Here is a 14116-nt window from a genome sequence, read left to right as displayed (position 1 = left end):
GAATGTGAGGACTAGTCCTTTTATTTCTTGATTTCAGCATTTTTTTTTTATAGTTAATACTTACATTCCCACGTCACAAATAATGTCTTGGGTAATGGGAGATTCTAGAAGCTTCTTGAGAACTTCAAAACAGTGGAGCAATGTATCCGATTCATGAAAATGGTCTGCGCAGCCATACCCACTAAAAAAATTAAGAATTATAAGAACGGTATTAGCCAATATGAAAAGAAAGGTAGGGCAAAAAATATAATCCACATTTTGTCTGAGACATTTCATTTCAAAAACATCAAACACTGACACTTTGATACAAGAATGTACAGTAATTAGAGCTGTGCGATATGAGGTACAGTGTCATACCTGAACGAGTTCAATGAACAAACATTCATAAACTCATTCATATATTGGATGAAAGTGAATTAAACAAAGTGCATTTTTGGTTGAATGTTTTAGTGAACGGGCTGATTCTGGGGCCAGTGAATGGTTTTTGAAGGGCAGTTCATTTATGTCCCAAGTTTATTCTTCGTTAGACAAAGTCCCAGGTATTCTCCTCACAGACTACCAAAAAGTCCTGTAAACGAGGCTTAATTAAGTGGGAGAAAAATTGTTTGGCAACCACGGCCACTGTTGCATGTCATGTGTGTCATCAAAATGCGACATGTGGTAGGAGGAAGGAAGAAAGCGTGATGATCTTTCAGTCAATGTCACTCATCTGCGTGATGCGCAACCCTGCTCGCCCATTATATTTTAAAAAGCATTGATAAGGTATCATCCATTGAACTCTGTTTTTATATATATATATATATATATATACACAGTGCCTTGCGAAAGTATTCGGCCCCCTTGAACCTTTCAACATTTCGCGACATTTCAGGCTTCAAACATAAAGATATAAAAGTCTGCAAAAGACCTGAGACTGGGACGGAGATTTATCTTCCAACAGGACAATGATCCAAAACATAAAGCCAAATCTACAATGGAATGGTTCACAAATAGACGTATCCAGGTGTTAGAATGGCCAAGTCAAAGTCCAGACCTGAATCCAATCGAGAATCTGTGGAAAGAGCTGAAGACTGCTGTTCACAAACGCTCTCCATCCAACCTCACTGAGCTCGAGCTGTTTTGCAAGGAAGAATGGGCAAGAATTCCAGTCTCTCGATGTGCAAAACTGATAGAGACATACCCCAAGCGACTTGCAGCTGTAATTGCAGCAAAAGGTGGCGCTACAAAGTATTATCTCAGTGGCCTAGTGGTAGAGTGTCCGCCCTGAGACTGGAAGGTTGTGGGTTCAAACCCCGGCCGGGTCATACCAAAGACTATAAAAATGGGACCCATTGCCTCCCTGCTTGGCACTCAGCATTAAGGGTTGGAATTGGGGGGTTAGATCACCAACTGATTCCCGAGCGCGGCACCGCTGCTGCTCACTGCTCCCCTCTCCCCCAGGGGATGGATTAAAATCACACGGGGATGGGTTAAATGCAGAGGACAAATTTCACCACACCCAGGTGTGTGTGTGACGATCATTGGGACTTTAATCTTAATCTTAATCTTTAATTAGCGCAAGGGGGCCGAATAATATTGCACGCCCCACTTTTCAGTTTTTTATTTGTTTAAAAAGTTTAAATTATCCAATAAATTTCGTTCCATTTCACGATTGTGTCCCACTTGTTGTTGATTCTTGACAAAAAATTAAAATTTTATATCTTTATGTTTGAAGCCTGAAATGTGGCGAAATGTTGAAAGGTTCAAGGGGGCCGAATACTTTCGCAAGGCACTGTATTTATATATATATATATATACTATATATATATATATATATTCTCCATTTTCTGTTATCTCTTGTATATACACTGCTCAAAAAAATTAAAGTAACACTTTGAAAACACATCAGATTTCAATGGTGACATTTTTTGGGGGGATATCTATACTGATATGGACAGTTTAATGTCTTAGGAACAAAAGGATGCCACATCTTTCGATGGAAATAAAAGTTTTCAGACTACAGAGGGCTCAGTATACAGACACCCCAAAAATCAAAGTGAAAAAATGATATGGCAGGCTCGTCCTTTTTGCCTAAATTCTATTTCTGCAACTCAAATTCGTCTTTTGCAATTCTTTTCAATATCTTGTGTGGCCCCCACGAGCTTGTATGCACGCTTGACAAAGTCGCGGCATGCTCCTAATGAGACGACGGATGGTGTCTTGTGAGATGTCCTCCCAGATCTGTCTAAGGGCATCAGTGAGCTCCTGTAAAGTCTGAGGAGCAACCTGGCGGCGTATGATGAACCGAAACATTATGTCCTGAGGTGTTCTATCGGGTTTAGATCAGGTGATCGTGAGGGCCATTCAATTGTGTCAATTCCTTCATCCTCCAGATACTGTCTGCATACTCTTGCCACAACAGGCCGAGCATTGTTGTGGATCAGGAGGAACCCAGGACCTACTGCACCAGCATGGGTGCAAGGATTTCATCCCGATACCTAATGGTAGTCAGACTGCCGTTCTCTAGCCTGTAGAGGTCTGTTCGTCCCTCCATGGAAATGCCTCCCCAGACCATCACTGACCCACCACCAAACCGGTCATGCTGAATGATGTTGCAGGCAGCATAGCGCTCTCTTTGGCTTCTCCAGACCCTTTCACGTCTATCACAGGTGCTCAGGGTAAACCTGCTCTCATCTGTGAGAAGCACAGGGCGCCAGTGGCGGACTAGCCAATTCTGGTGTTCTATGTCAAATGCCAATCGAGCTCCACGGTGCTGAGCAATGAGCACAGTTAAAGTTAAGTTAAAGTCCCAATGATCGTCACACACACGTCTGGGTGTGGTGAAATTTGTCCTCTGCATTTAACCCATCCCCGTGTGATTTTAATCCATCCCCTGGGGGAGAGGGGAGCAGTGAGCAGCAGCGGTGCCGCGCAGGGAGGCAATGGGTCCCATTTTTATAGTCTTTGGTATGACCCGGCCGGGGTTTGAACCCACAACCTTCCAGTCTCACGGCGGACACTCTACCACTAGGCCACTGAGCTGGTGCTCAGGAAACAGGAAACACTACAGGACGTCGTGCCCTGAGGCTACCCTCGTGAAGTCTGTTTCTGACTGTTTGGGCAGAGACATTCACACCAGTAGCTTGCTGGAGGTCATTCTGTAGGGCTCGGGCAGTGCTCAACCTGTTCCTCCTAGCACAAAGCAGCAGATATCGGTCCTGCTGATGGAATGAGGACCGTCTACGGCCCTGTCCAGCTCTCCTAGAGTAACTGTCTGTCTCCTGGAATCTCCTCTATGATCTGGAGATTGTACTGGGAGACACATCAAATCTTCTTGCAACAGCACGCATGGATGTGCCATCCTGGAGGAGTTGGACAATCTGCGCAACTTCAGGAGGGTTAAGAAATCGCCTCATGGTCCCAGTCGTGATAATGACTCTAACTAAAGCCAACACTTGTGGAAAACAATTAAAAAAGATCAAAAGGGAGGATTTTGAAATGGCCTCCACCTGCAAAATCAGTCCTGTTTTGGGGACCATCTGGTTGTTGCCCCTCTAGTGCACCTGTTATTAATTCCATCAACACCAATGCAGCTGAAACTGATTAACAACCCCCTCTGCCACGTACCTGACCAAAACCTTATCCGAAAAGTCAAATTGAATTCATGCCATACCCTGATAAAAAACTGTTCCTTTAATTCTTTTGAGCAGTGTGTATATATATATATATATATATATATACATATATACATATATATACACACACACACACACATGTATATACCGTAAATTCCGGACTATAAGCCGCGACTTTTTTCCAAAATTTTGAACCCTGCGGCTTATAGTCAGGTGCGGTTTATATAAGGATTTTTTTCGTGATTTTTGTGATGACTTGATCACTTTTATACACTGCGGTAATTTGAAGAAAAAAACAACAACAAAAATACTATTTTGAAACACTACTAGGGCTGCTGCTTATTCTGGCTGTGTTGCTTGTGACTATTATGAGCTTTAGTAGGAATGCACGCTAGGTGACCTGCGTCAAAGGGCTCTAAACCCTTTCTCTTACTCTGCCATGTGACTCAGAGATTACACAAAGCAGTGGCGCTGTTTGGACCATCTGCATTGTATTAAAACCCAATCAATCAGCATTTAAATTCAATTCTTCTGACATTTTGCTCACCAAAAACAAGTTGTAATGAACACACCCTCATCATGGAAAACACACGAAGAAATGCATTTGATGCAGCTTTCAAGTTAAAAGCAATCGATTTGGCTGTCAAAGAGGGAAATAGAGCTTAAATGGCGGCGCGGCGCGTCGTATTTATGGATTTCTACGGCCTCCAGGGGGCGCTCTAGCAGGAAGCAAGAGCGAGACAGACGAAGAAGAGATAATGCGCCGAAGAAGATGTGCTAGTTTGTGTTTTGATAGGCGAATAGTGGCGTATAATTCACACAAAGAAGAGACAGAACGAGATCAAGACGGACATTACTGAAAGGAAGCTTTTATACACAAACCGTCATTATGGGGGACAAAAGAAATGCATATGAAGCCGCTTTTAAGCTAAAGGCAGTCGATGTTGATGACATTGTGTTGCGTCACCCTTTTTCTTTATTTCGTGGTCCCGTCTACTCTGGAGCTATACGTGTCGCTCGCTAGTTTAATGTAATTTAGCGCTTCGTGCATGAATAAAATTAGCATGAACAGACCCTCATCACACTCGAAGAAATGCATAAAAGCGACGACGAAAGAGAGACTGAGAAAGTGTGAGGCGAAGGATATCTAACGCTATTCCAATCGGACGCTGAGGAGGAAGACTTCGATGGTTTCAGTGCACAGGAGGAAGATGAAGACGATGAAGCTCTTTTTTTACTTTTACTGGTATGTTTTTTAACGAGCCCTGTTGGTGCTGTACTACCGTGTTGCTGCTGTGTTACCGCCGCGTCTCAGTGACTTTTACCGGGTATGTTTTTTTTAATCCAGCCCTATTAGTCTTGTGTTACTTCCGTGTTGCTGCGGTATTACTGCCGCGTCACGGGCAGTGTTTGGAAAGAAATGTTAAGGTATGTTATTAAAACTTTAAAAAAGCTTTCTGTGTCCAGTCTTTCTTTGTTAATAACTCGCGTGCACACTTCCGTGTTGCTGCGGTACGACTGCTGCGTCACAGGCAATGTTTAGAAAGACATGTTAAAGCAGGGGTCACCAACTCCGGTCCTCAAGGGCGCCAATCCAGCCTGTTTTAGGTGCAGCCCTGCAACAACACACCTGATTCAAATGATCAGCTCATCAGCAAGCTCTATTAAGGCTGATAGCGATCCTGATTATTTGAATCAGGTGTGTTGCAGGGGGGATATATCTAAAACAGGCTGGATTGGCGCCCTTGAGGACCGGAGTTGGTGACCCCTGTGTTAAAGTATGTTATTAAAACTTTAAAAAGGCGTTCTGTGAACGGTCTTTCTTTGTAAAAAAACGCGTGTGCACGTGCGGCTTATAGTCCGGTGCGGCTTATATAAGAAAAAAACTAAAATATCCCCCAATTTTAGCTGGTGCGCCTTATAGTCCTGTGCGGCTTATAGTCCGGAATTTACGGTATATGTATATATATGTGCCGTCGCGGCGGGCGGGGGAATGCTCACGAATCGCCGAGGCTAACGTTGCCCGTTGCCTGTTGATCCGCAGAAAATTCTCATCCCTGAGCTTCACATATAAACATTCCGGTAGCTAATTACGGGCCAATGTTAACCCAAGGGAAATAAATAGGTCTAATAAATGAACTTGTAACAGTTTTGTTGCAAAGCACAATCTTATAATCTTAAAATTACATCTCATGTTTGTGTAGTCTATAAGCAAAGCAAGCATAAGCGAAAACAGAAAACTAACCTAAACAGAATGCTAACGTAAAAGGTAGGCTATATCACGAATCATTATTTACTCAATTTACTGTTGGGAACGGACTACTCATTCAAATAAGTAATTACATTTATTTGATATATCTAGGGCGGCTCGGTGACGCACTGGGTAGCACGTCCGCCTCACAGTTAGGAGGGTGCGGGTTCGAGTCCACCTCCGGCCCTCCCTGTGTGGAGTTTGCATGTTCTCCCCGGGCCCGCGTGGGTTTTCTCCGGGCACTCCGGTTTCCTCCCACATCCCAAAAACCATGCTTGGTAGGCCGATAGAGCACTCCAAATTGTCCCTAGGTGTGAGGGCGAGTGCAAATGGTTGTTTGTCTCTGTGTGCCCTGCGATTGGCTGGCAACCGGTTCAGGGTGTCCCCCGCCTAATGCCCATTGACGGCTGGGATAGGCTCCAGCACACCTGCGACCCCCGTGGGGACTAAGCGGTTCAGAAAATGGATGGATGGATGATATACATATCTAGTCTGACGTCAGCAGCGCACGTAGTCTTTCTGGCGTCAACAGCCGTGTGTGTGCGTGTATGTGCGTGTGTTTTTTTTTAAAAGTGACACAAGACGAAGATTCAGTTGGCTTTAAAGATTTGGAGTGACACGGATGGTTTGATAAAATTGTTGTTTATATTATTGTTATTTCATACATAGTTTATATATTGTTATATGGGCTTGTAGACGAATTTGAACTGCAACGCGCCGCTGACGTCAGACTTGTTTACATAAAGGAGGACGAACTCGATCGATGGCTTTAATGATTTGGAGTGACAGAGATGGTTTGATAAAGGTGTTATTTATGTTATAGTTATTTGAATAAGTGTTAATGTTACATCAGGCCCGTTCTCAGCTTCTCGTTTGTGTTTATGTCATGTTTGCATACCGTATCGTTAGCATGATGTTGCTGGTTCATGTCTGTTTTTGGTGTTAGATTTTGTCGAATAAATTTCCCCCAAAATGCGACTTATACTCCGATGTGACTTATATATGTTTTTTTCCTCCACATTGTGCATTTTATGGCTGATGCGACTTGTATTCTGGAGCGACTTTTAGTCCGAAAAATACGGTAGTCCTTATAAACACCAGCAAATACCACCTTATCACACCAGCCATCAAATTACATTGCCGTTCAGTAAGTCAAAGAATACATTTTAAAATCTTGCTGCTGCTCTGTAAATCTCTAAATAGTCTTGGACCAAAATACATGTGAGATACCGTTTTGGCCCGATTATACGACGCCCCCCTCTTTTTCAAGACTCAAGTTTGAAAAAAGACTTTTTGAACACCAAATTTAATTTTCATACAGAAAATAATTACAGTACATCTGAAATAAATGATTATAATAATATATTCGAGAGAAAAAGCATGTTGTTTTGCCTCATTCAATTCATGCAAAAACTGTCTTATCAAATCTTAATATCTGAACATTTAAATATGTCAACTAAAGTGCAATCACATTTGTAAATGAATGGCTTTTGGCTTTTGAAATGTAAATAAACCAATCTACTGTGATAAAACAACAAAATTGCAATAACTGCATTAACCATCAAAGTAAAGTCTAACTGTAACTGTCGTCTTGAAACAAATTTGAATAAGGAAAAACATTGCAATAAAATATTGCAAACTGCTACCGCTATTTTTATTTTTATTCTTCGTGACAGGGGTTTGCTTTGGCATGGGGAGTTAAGTTCAGCATTAGCTTTGAAGATATCTGCCGCTATCTAGCGTTGTGAATGGGCATAATGTCTAGACCCCGAATGTAAGACGACCCCAACTTTTTCAGTCTTATTTCAATGCAAAAAACACCGTCTTATATTTGGGCCAATACGGTATATCAGGATTGATAATGTGCGTATCGCACAGTACTATTACTTTGTATATTACAGAGTGAGAACATTTCAATGAATCACACCAGATTTCCAGCTCTGGGCCCAGTCTGTATTTGGCTCCATGTTCTTTGGCAATCTCAATACCTATAGGAAGACAAAGAACAAACATCAAATGATTAGACAGATTAAATTAATTGTAGCATTTTAATGCTTACTACAAAGTTTATTTTTTGTAGCTCAGTGGTAGAGTGGTTATTCTCCAACCCAGAGGCTGGGGGTTCGATCCCCAGCCACTACGACCATGTTAGTTTCCTTGAGCAAGACATTGAAAACTCAAAATTACTTTATTCATCAGTTAGGAACTTCATTTGCAGACAGAGCGCTAGCATAGGCAGAGGCACACATTTCATACGATAAAGTTTCATCGATTTTTTATTTATTTCGGCAAGTACTGTATTTTTCGGATTATAAGGCGCACCTATAAACGTAAAATGTTCTCAAAAGCCGACAGTGCGCCTTATAGTCCGGTGCGCCTTATATATGGACCAAATTCCTAAATTTAAACTGGCCCGAAGCATTATGTCATGAAATCAATCATAAGTGGCCCGCTGAAGACTATGAATCATGAATCAGAAAGACTATGGATCATTATTTTGTGATTATAAAGTTATTTGTTGCGTCTGAAGTTGAAATAAAAAAGATAAAATGGAGAATGATTTGATTTGGATTAAAAATCTTAAATCTTAAATTAATGGTGCGGCTTATAGTCCGGTGCGCCTTATATAAGGACAAAGTTTTAAAATGGGCCATTCATTGAAGGTGCGCCTTATAGTCCGGTGCACCTTATAGTCTGGAAAATACGGTACATAACACACTTTTTACAAATTCATGTCACATTTGTTTGACATGCCTTGTCATAAAGGGAGCGGGAGGAAGCAATTGTGCTTATCTAGTCCCGTCCCGATTACAACCAAGGTTTTACTGTCAGACACACGGTCTAAATTACTACAGTGCAACCTATATACCACCATATACCATGAAGAGAAAAGTGAGAAACAACAGAAAACAGATTTGACCAGTATAACATGATTTGAATACAGCAGTAACAAATAAACTGGAAGTTTGAATAAGATGTTGAAAACAAAGGAAAACCTGAGGGCCAGGCCTTCAAAGTGGGTCCCCCTTTCCATGGGCTCACCACCTGTGGGAGGAGCCAAACCATTAGTAGTACGTTAGCCAGCTAGCCAACAGCCAGCAGGCCAAATCACCACTGGACCCTCCTGCCTCCCGGCTCTGAGCCTGTGGCCGCTTGCTCTGGACTCGACAACAGCTCTGACCCAGCTCTCTGGCCATCTGGCCGGTGTCCTTGGGAGGAGTCTCCACACCCTCCGAGCTCGCCAGCCGTGGCTCAGCTGTGTGCCACCATGGCACACTGGGGCCTGTAGTTCGTGCGGGTACAGTCGTGGTCGACCAACATCACCACACGGTCCACTGCTGCTTCCACACAAAGCTGGGATCCTTCGCCGTCACCGCTACATCTGGACACTGTCTTTTAACCGGCACTTCCCTGACGGCTCACCCTACCCCTCTTACTGGACTTTTCCTGGCAAAGTTACAGAAGGGGGGTACATATTCTCACAGCGGCCTTGTTATAATAAGTCCCACCCTTCCATCTAAAATTGGTGAGCCCTAACCATCAACTGACCTTTCCCTCTGTCTTCTTGGGGGTTCTTTCAGCAAGTGTGGCAAATTTGAACAGGTTGTTGAATTCGTTGAGTACACCTCAAACAAATGTTTTTTAAGCAACATGATTATTCAGTGAACATTTGATCAATTATCAAACTAATGTTTTTTTTTAAGTAACATTTTCTTGTAGATCTATTGAGTGAACATTATAATAAATTACCACAAATATGTTTTTCAGTTCAACGTTTCTTTTACCTTTGTTCAGGAAGGGAGCTGTATTATTGCCGCACAAAGGTACTGACAAGGCAGTGCAAGTGAAGGTGGGATGTGGTGCTCAAGAGTCAGATGAATTTTTTAAGTTTTCATGCCAGCCCAGCAGGGTGTTGAAGTAATTGTATATGTTATCCCATATTTACTCAGCATTTTTGTGTGTTGTGCTAGATAGCTTGGCAAGAACAAAAACTTACCGTATTTTTCAGACTATAAATTGCGTTTTTTTTCATAGTTTGGGTGGGGGGGCGACTTATATTGAGGAGCGACTTATATGTGAATTTTTTCACAAATTTTCAAAATTAAAAAAAAGAAAAAAAGAAAAAAAAAAGGTGAAACCGCGATAAACAAACCGCGATGTAGCAAGGGATTATTCTAATTTTAATTTCAAGTGACGTCAGCGTCGGGGCGCAGCGGTTGTTTACATAAAGGACAAAGATTCGATCACGGGATGACGAAGATGACGAAGGGCCCCACGTACTACCGGCATCATTAGCGGCTTTGTTTGTAAGTGACACGGAGGACGAAGAGTTTGAAGGATTTAAGGATTTGGAGTGACACAGAAGGTTTGAAAAACTATTATGGCTTTTACCCACGCCCGGTCCTACTCTACGGTGCTCTGTTTCACCTCCGTGGATTGAAGTCGGGGGCCGGCGCTCGGCCGGGTGGCTGTCCAGGGACGGTGGACGGGGCTCGGACATGGCTTTTACGCACACCCGGTCCTACTCTACCGAGCTCTCTTTCACCTCTGTGGATGAAAGTCGAGGGCCGGCGCTCGGCCGGGTGGCTGTCCGGGGACGGTGGATGGGGCTTGGTCATGGCTTTTACGCACGCCCGGTCCTATTCTATGGATCTCTCTTCCACCTCCGTGGCTGGAAGTCCACGCCGCCACACGCCTGGAAGTTTGTTTTGTTAAATAAAGAGCCGTTTACCAAACCCACGTCTTTCCTTGTACTTTGTTAAGGCTACAATACAGTTATATACTAGATCTGTGGAATAACGACGAGGCTGACGTCAGGGCTCACGCGCGGCCTTGTTGACAAAGGACGAGGAATTTGATCGATGGATTTAATGATTTAGAGTGCACAGATGGTTTGATAATATTATTGCTTATATAATAGTTATTTGATTTCTAATTTATATATCGTTATATGGGCCTGTGGAATATTTTGAAGTGCAAGCGGCGCGCACCCATTGTTGACAAAGGACGATCGATGGATTTAATGAATTGGAGTGACACAGATGGTTTTATAAACGTGTTATTTATGTAATAGTTTTTTTAAACAGCTCTTCGTTTGTGTTTATGTCACGTTAGCATACCTATCGTTTAGCCTGTTGTTGCTCGTTCATGACTGTTCTTGGTGTTGGATTTTGTCTAATAAATTGCCCCCCAAAATGCGACTTATACTCCGGAGCGACTTATATAGGTTTTTTTTCACTTTTTTGGGCATTTTATTGCTGATGCGACTTGTACTCCGGCGCGACTTATAGTCTGAAAATTACGGTACTATTGTATTTGGCAGAAATTATCTGCTTTGTAGCTGTCAAATGCAAGGCTCTGAGGGTACATTTGGCCTGCTACTTTTTTTTCATACTGTTAATTGCATTTTGTCTGTATTTTGTGACTATTGCAGTTGTGGGTGCCATCTTTTCCTTCTGTGCATTTGTGATGCAAAGCCAGTATAGTGAGGATGCTAAGCTCACATTTTCAAACACTATTTCACTGCAAGATTGTCTAAATCAATTACTTATTCTTTCCCTTGGCAATTGTGTGAAACACTCGAGATAAAAAGAGGCCTTTGCTTGCCATACCACCCAATGGGTTGGTTGAAAAACTAAATGGAACGATTCAAAGGTGAATCCTTTGTTTAACCAAATTCAACTTTGACAATTTCTTATGACATTGCTTATAAGTTTATTTTTAATTGAGAGAGACACTATCAAAGTAAATTACATACAGTCTAAAAACGTTTTGTATTAAAAACCACTGTTTGGGTCATTTTGACAATTGTCCAAACTTAATTACAAAAAAACACCACTGTCACCAGTGCAACTTTAAAACAGATTTTTTTTTTTTTTTTTAGAGCTCTGAGCAAAGTGGTTTGTCAGCATGCAGAAAGCTGGGATGAATATTTGGATGCAGTGATGTTTGGTCTTCGGACCAAAAAACAAATGACGACAAAGTACTCTCCTTACTTTCTAATGTTTGGCAGGGAGTTACGCTACCCCATTCAAGTGCCAGAAAATTACAAGGTAAGAGTTTGGCACATCTAAATCCACGATCCATCACAAGGATTTACAGTATCATGGAAAGGTTATTTAAAACAAACAAGTCCAATTTGCTTGTTCAATATATTCGTTCTTTTGTTGCATCTTAATTGCAAAACACAAATACAAAACTAAAACTTGTTGATGCTTTAATCATTACAGCAAATATTTTCCAAAGGTTGAAGGCACTGAGGAGGATGTGGTGGGACTGGAACTGATGGGACAGGATTATGAAAAACAAGAGCTAACATTTGAGCTGGTTAGGGAAAACATTAAAAAGGCACAAGAAAAAAAAGGCACCCAAAAAGCATTTCAGGGACCACAGTGCTTTTAAATTTAGAAGACCTAGTTCTGAGGCAAAACATAAGGAGTCAGCAAAGAAAGGGAAGAAAATTAGACCCAAACTTTTTTTGGGCCATACAAAATTGTGGCTATTGAGAGTAAAACAGTTGACCTCCGAGATAAAAATGGAACATTGATTCCCAAAATAAATATTGATCACTTAAAACCATACAAAGAAAATGAACAAGGAGTGCCCCACAGGTATGGTTAAAAAAAAAAAAAAGGCGCATCCTCATGGGGATACTGTCACCACCTATCAGTCAGCCACAACCAACTGCTGTCCCTCCAACCAATGCCTCTCCAGCCACAACTCCTCCAGCCTCAGCTCCCTCTGCCACTGTTCCTCCAGCCTCAGCTCCCCCAGCCACTGATCCCTCTGCAACAGCTCCAGCCTCAGCTCCTACAGCCATTGCTCCCTCTGCCACTGCTCCTCCAGCCTCAACTTTCAGTTGTGTGTGTGAAAGCATTTTACGTTTGTGTGTGTGTGTGTGTGTGTGCGTGTGTGTGTGTGTGTGTGTGTGTGTGTATGCGTGTGTGTTTGTGTGCGTGTGTGTGTTAGGGTGTGGGTGTGTGCGTGCGCGTGTGCGTGTGCATGTGCATGTGTGTGTGTGGGTGTGTGCGCGAAAGCATTTCAGTTGTGTGTGTGTGAAAGCATTTTAGACGTGTGTGTGAAAGCAGTTAACTTGTGTGTGCATGCATTTCAGTTGTGTTCGTGAGAACACGACATTCAATGGTGTTTGTGAAAGCATTTTAGTTGTGTGTGTGTGAGAACATTTCACTGGTGTGTCGAAGCATTTCAGCTGTGTGTGCAAGAACACATTTCAGTTGTGTGTATATAAGCGTTTCACTTTTGTGTGAGGTTTTTACTGTGGTGTGTGATTCTTTCTTCTTTCATATGTATATGAATATATTTACATATATTATATATACATATATTTCATATGTGAATGGTAATCCTGAATTATGTCCCTAACGGCCCCTCATACACCTTACCATTTGCATTGTTGAATTATGTGTTGTTTTTGGGCAACGGGACTAAATAATGATCAGTTAAAATTTAAAATATACAGTAATGTACCATACCAGCTCAGTGGCCTAGTGGTAGAGTGTCCGCCCTGAGACTGGAAGGTTGTGGGTTCAAACCCTGGCTGGGTTATACCAAAGACTATAAAAATGGGAGCCATTGCCTCCCTGCTTGGCACACAGCATTAAGGGTTGGAATTGGGGGGTTAGAGCACCAAATGATTCCCGCGCGCAGCACCGCTGCTGCTCACTGCTCCCCTCTCCCCCAGGGGATAGATCAAAATCACACGGAGATGGGTTAAATGCAGAGGACAAATTTCACCACACCCAGATGTGTGTGTATGACGATCATTGGGACTTTAACTTTTTTAATGATTACCGTTTTTTTCCATGTATAATGCGCCCCCATGTATAATACGCACCCTAAAAATGGCATGTCGACGCTGGAAAAAAGCCTGTACCCATGTATAATACGCACCCAAATTTTGACTCTTACTTAAGTCCGTAAATGTAAAATTATTTCAGAAAAAAGATCATCTTTGGGAACAACCGGATGTTATTCTGCCGGTCAGTATCACTGCGCATGCGCGAGCAAACTCGATAGCGAAGAAATGTTTCGGATTTGTGTAGGCATTGTGACAGCAAACAAGCAGGTGATCGAGCAAGCGTCTGATACGAGAGCATTGTGTTCGTATGGAGCGTGTAATACGCATTTAGGTAGAGAACTGAACTCTCGCTCTTTATATAGCTGACGTGTCTTGCGCATCCGTTCTGCGCATCTGTAATGGCGGCCTCCGTATGATATCCGGTTTGCGATG

The 14116-nt window shown here is 42.4% G+C and overlaps 1 protein-coding gene across 5 annotated transcripts in view; it reads right to left on the bottom strand.

The window, feature by feature from the left end:
- Positions 1-14116, bottom strand: part of nadsyn1 (NAD synthetase 1) — a 104770-nt gene that overhangs the window by 73656 nt on the left and 16998 nt on the right. For all 5 annotated transcript variants that reach the window (XM_037246675.1, XM_037246679.1, XM_037246678.1 and 2 more), the window contains exons 2-3: positions 7793-7853; positions 65-181 (exon numbers count right to left, since the gene is read on the bottom strand). In XM_037246675.1, the coding sequence (XP_037102570.1) occupies positions 65-181; positions 7793-7853 (178 nt within the window). The remainder of the gene's footprint in view (positions 1-64; positions 182-7792; positions 7854-14116) is intronic.

Source organism: Syngnathus acus, chromosome 3 (genome assembly GCF_901709675.1).
Source record: "Syngnathus acus chromosome 3, fSynAcu1.2, whole genome shotgun sequence".
Lineage (NCBI taxonomy): Eukaryota > Metazoa > Chordata > Actinopteri > Syngnathiformes > Syngnathidae > Syngnathus > Syngnathus acus.
The sequence above is the reverse complement of the archived record's forward strand: the minus strand, read 5'-3'. Positions and strand labels throughout refer to the sequence as shown.